Source organism: Rhagoletis pomonella, unplaced genomic scaffold (genome assembly GCF_013731165.1).
Source record: "Rhagoletis pomonella isolate Grant_MI unplaced genomic scaffold, Rhpom_1.0 Rhpom_scaffold_00011, whole genome shotgun sequence".
Lineage (NCBI taxonomy): Eukaryota > Metazoa > Arthropoda > Insecta > Diptera > Tephritidae > Rhagoletis > Rhagoletis pomonella.
Window position 1 is genome coordinate 21859537 of NW_023458565.1, and position 4935 is coordinate 21864471.

The 4935-nt window shown below is 38.5% G+C and overlaps 1 protein-coding gene across 3 annotated transcripts in view; it reads right to left on the bottom strand.

Annotated features, from left to right (window-relative positions):
- Positions 1 to 3380: 3380 nt before the first annotated feature.
- LOC118746841 (E3 ubiquitin-protein ligase Nedd-4) overlaps positions 3381 to 4935 on the bottom strand; it is a 48105-nt gene continuing 46550 nt past the window's right edge. For 2 of the 3 annotated variants that reach the window (XM_036480789.1, XM_036480787.1), the window contains exons 8-11: positions 4690 to 4846; positions 4182 to 4475; positions 3725 to 4123; positions 3400 to 3667 (exon numbers count right to left, since the gene is read on the bottom strand). In XM_036480789.1, coding sequence (XP_036336682.1) covers positions 3565 to 3667; positions 3725 to 4123; positions 4182 to 4475; positions 4690 to 4846 — 953 coding nt within the window. In that variant the 3' untranslated portion in view covers positions 3400 to 3564. Of the gene's footprint in view, positions 3668 to 3724; positions 4124 to 4181; positions 4476 to 4689; positions 4847 to 4935 lie in introns of all 3 variants that reach the window. The other variant, XM_036480786.1, reaches the window with a different exon arrangement.

Here is a 4935-nt window from a genome sequence, read left to right on the forward strand (position 1 = left end):
GCAATAGGCCGGCCGGTTTTGAACTACGCAGCGCCAGTGTGGTCGCCTGGGACTAGTAGGACGCAGTGGACGAAGCTACAGACCGTACAAAACACCGCACTGAGGACAGCGACGGGATGCCTCTTGATGACGCCTGAACACCACCTGCACGGCGAGGCGCAAATGCTCCCGGTAAAGGAGCAAAATATAATGCTCTGCAAGCAGTTCCTGATAGGGAGTCACAGAAGTGGCCACCCGAGCAGACAGCTGCTTGCAGAGGAGCACTCGCCTAGGCACGTCAGGAGGCATCTATATGAACTAACGGACGAAGTCCAGAGGTTCATTAAGCAACCTCTGGACCCGACAGCCTACAGACAGGCCTTGAACGGCATTCACAGGGACTCAGTCTCGAGTTATGTAGACTCTAGACCTGTGAATGCCGTTCTAGGCACACCACCCCCGGACATTGACGAGACGGAGCTTCATCTGCCTTGGGAGACGCGCACTACACTTGCACAACTTCGCTCCGGCTACTGCAGCAGGTTAAACTCCTACTTGAGTAGGCTGAATGAGGATGTGCCTAACGAATGTCCGGCATGCGGAGAGACCCCACATGACTCGAAACATCTCTTCGCATGCCCGGCAAACCCGACATCCCTAACGACCTTGTCCTTATGGGCAAACCCCGCAGAAGCTGCACGCTTCCTAGGGTTGCCGTTAGTGGAACTTGACGACAACGACTGAGATACCAACCGATCTGGGCGGGGTTGTTGTAGCCGCTACAACAACAACAACAACAACAACCACTAAATGACTAAGTTCCCACGACAGTCGGGTCTACGTAACCGGAACGACCCAGATTTATATCTGGCCAAGGACTGTCACTCCAGCGACATTCCCCAAAAACCGAATGGGGAACTTGTATGCTGCTACAACAGCAACAATAAGAACCACTAAGGGCCAATTTTCTGTGCACGGCTGTGATTTAAATTTAAACGATAGAGGATGGACGCCGCTTTAAGATCCCTAGGAAGCTGTTTGAAAATAGGGGAAATTTGGATTTTTTGCAAAAGAATTATAACGCTCACTAACGAATTCTAGTTCTGGTTGCTGAAAAAGAGGAGCTGAACACCTTTGGCAGGGTTATTTCGTGGATATTTTTTGTTTGACAACTCAGCTCGGAAATTTGCGAAAAATACCATATTTCGAACCGACATTATAAATAAATTTGTGTGCACAGATATAGTAAATTTTATTTTTGTAATAAAGCGTGAATTGTTGTCTACAAGTGTGTGTAAAAGTTTTTTGATTCTGTGGATTTATATATATTTAGCTTTATAAATATCAGCAATGTAATTTAATTTTATGTTTTTGCGTGAAAACTTGAATTTGGACGAAACAAAACAAATATCAAACCGGCTGATTGTCAACGCGTGCAAAAAGATGGTAGTTCGCCTTCTTTTCGCCTCCTCCTGCAGCTGTAACGATCTATGTGGCATGCTTTGTGCACTTTCATACGATTCATCTCATCTGTTAAAGCGAATCTGTCACGCAAAGCGAAGCAAGCGTTCGTTTGTCATGCTTGCTCAATGCTCTTTGCTCCGCTATCCCACTGACGACTTTACGATGTTGTTTTCTCTTAAAACAGCATACAAATTCCTCGAGGTTTTGGGCTGTTGATGCGAGTGTCAGTCCTTGGCCAGATATAAATCTGGGTCGTTCAGATTACGTAGACCGACAGTTGTGGGAACGAACGATTTTACGTCGAACGGGGTAGTTTTGTAAATCCATCCTATATTCATACCGGTCAAAACTATCGATAAGTACTCAAAGTTATCGGTTTTTAAGCGAAATACACAAGTGCACAGGAATTGCTCATTGTTGGGCTATTCCGGAAAACTAAATCTAGAATTTTATTAATGATTTGTTTTGCTTTTAACATTAATAAAAAAATAGAATTTCAATTTAACTTAATGTAAACAAAACGGAGTGGAACAAGTCTTCAATCAGGGTTCTGCATTGCGCAAGTCCGTTGTATTTGACAAGTGAACGTTCATTGTTTATAAACAAGTGTTATCAAAGCGTATCCCAAGTGACAAAACAAAAACAAATTTTTTAATCAAATAAATACACATGAATTTTGTAAGAAAATCACTCACCAATGCACATAGATAAAAGAAATTGAGAAAAAACTGGAATTAAAAGAGCGATGGGGGATTGCGTAAATAGCCGCATTGAAAACTGATGAGCGTTTTCTTCTTCCCAAAGGATCCAAAGTAACCGGAAAATGTTTGGTGGCTTTTCCGGTTTACAGCAAGGAGAAGTTGTGTCAATCTTTAAAAAATTCCGGATGAGATTTGGCTTTTCAAATTGGTAGAATTCCCATTCTTCGAATTTACAGGTACTTATCGGATAAACATATAGATGGTGTTGTGCAATAACGATGCAATTAAAATTAAAAAAATAAATAATAACTGTTACTACTGTTAAGTGGCTAATATTCCTAATCCTTGTCGAATAAATGTCTTATCTTTAGTACTTACCTAAGCAATCCTTACTGCTTACTTTAGTAAGGGATGGGAAGATTAGGCAAGGATTAGAGAATAGAGCCGCTTAACAGTAAGTTTTTATTTATTGAATCGATAACTGAGTGGAAGATCGACCTATCTCGGCGACATTTCGAAAACGCCCTATCTCAGAAAAGTTTTGAACAACGCTCTATCTCAGAAAACTTTTCAAGAACGCCCTACTTCAAAATTTGATTGAAAAACGCCCTATCTCTGAATTTAGTTGAAGAATGCGCTATCTCAGCTTACGATTCAAAAACGCCCTATCTCAGCTTATTTTCAAAGTATTTTCGTTTGAGATAGGGCGTTTTTGAACCGAATTCTGAGATAGGGCGTTATTCTACCAAATTCTGAGATAGGGTGTTTTTCAATAAAATTCTGAAATAGGGCGTTTTTCAATCAAATTCTGAAGTAGGGCGTTCTTGAAAAGTTTTCTGAGATAGGGCGTTTTTGAACTGGCTGCCGAGATAGGTCGATCTTCCACTCAGCCATCGAAGGCAGGTTTTGCCATACACTTCCGAGTGAATTTCAACCCCATTCAATTTTATTTCAAAGTGAGTTGTGTTAAAATTCACTCGTAAGTGAATTGCAGAACATGCGTGATAAATAATGTAATGTATTTCTTATGAGTTCTAGATTCTATTAATGTTTAATATGTAATCAGTATTCGAATGTATCCAAAAAGTCGGAAAAAATTCATATTAAATCGCATTCTTTCCTGCATTACTGGTAATGCAAAATTGAATGCCCCACTTTTCTTAGGGCATAGACGTAGGAGAAAAAATTAATTTTCGAACGTAGTTACCAAATGGGTAGTGTAGAATGATAAACAAAAATAGTATGAAGTAATTTGGTATTTATATTTTTTTTTATAACAGGAAGTTCGTAAAATTATTAATATATAGTAATAAACAGAAAAATAAGTACACAAGTCAGCGTAAAAGGCCTCGAATCCGCAATTTATCTTATACGGCGGAATTTTTCGTTGATATAGGGAATTTTACTACTGCTAGAGATATTAATCGACGCCAGCAAAACCTTGACTGCCCTCAATAGCTTTAACTAGTTTATCTTTCAACTGGACATAACCTTCGTATGGTGGTAGATCCAAACGATTGAAACTGAAACAGACAGAAATTACTTAAAATTTAGTAAAAAAAAACTAGGTATTCACGAACCATGTATGTGCTCTAGGATAATTGTTAGGTGTACCCCATTTTTCTATGGTAAACATTTGCGGACCATTTGAGCCGTACAACTCTTTGAAGCCATTCATTGGAACGCGTGATGTGCCAGTAACAAACTGTAATAAACGTGAACGCATCTCGTTCGAAAATGAGAGCACTGCACGCCAAAACCATTGAATTATTATATGATTTTGGTGATAGTCTCCCTTGTATAAAGTATTTTCTCGCCAATCCTTCACGTCAATATTCTGTATGCCACACATTAACAATTCTAACTCGTGTTCGTCAAATATCTTAATTAAATTTAATGGAATTATTGAGCCAAATCCATCCAAAAACGATGACATCTGTTCCTTGACTCTTGCAACAAAACGCCATTCAATAACAAGCCTGAAATTGTACAATTGAGTATTTATGATCATGCATAGTAACATATGGTTGTACACACTTAATATATTCATCTTTATTTTCGTCAGTAACTTCAATATTGGAGCCTCCTGGCTTTAGTTCGTGTTGACTCTTTTGGCCAAACGTGTCTTCATCCAATGAAAAAGTCAATTCCAATTGCCGGGGATCATTCTCTTTTATCCACATCAGTGAATTATAATACTCGGTATCAACTGATTCCATATCCTTTAAATCAATTGGCTTTTGAAGCATCATCTTATAAAATGGACGAATGAAAAATGCATCTAATAGTTTGCCATGATAAACAGCCATACCAGCAATGCGACCAATGAATCTACGGAGAAATTGATCATAACAGATTTGTTAACAAACAGTCGGAGGATTAACTATTAAGCTATTTATTTTGAAAGCGTTTTTTTTTCGTTAACCAATTTTATTACAGAAATTTCTAACAAAATCAAAACCAAAATCTTATTAGTATCACTTAAATGGTTTGATTTCCATATTTTCAACGTTCTTAAACTAACTGGCTAAAAATGTATACCAACTTGAAATAACTCAAATGCTCCTCATTGCATAAACCACTGCCGTTATTAATTTGTAATGTGTAATTATCCATTGCCGAATATTCAAACAGTCCATAGTATGGATTAAACATTTCCTTTGACAGCAAGTAGAACCATTCCCTTGCCAGACCACCGTAATCTTCAAAATGAAACATTTTTGTAATTTTTTGCGAAATAAAAGAAACGTTTTCTTTACCTAATCCCGTTTCACCCTCGAATTCTACCCAC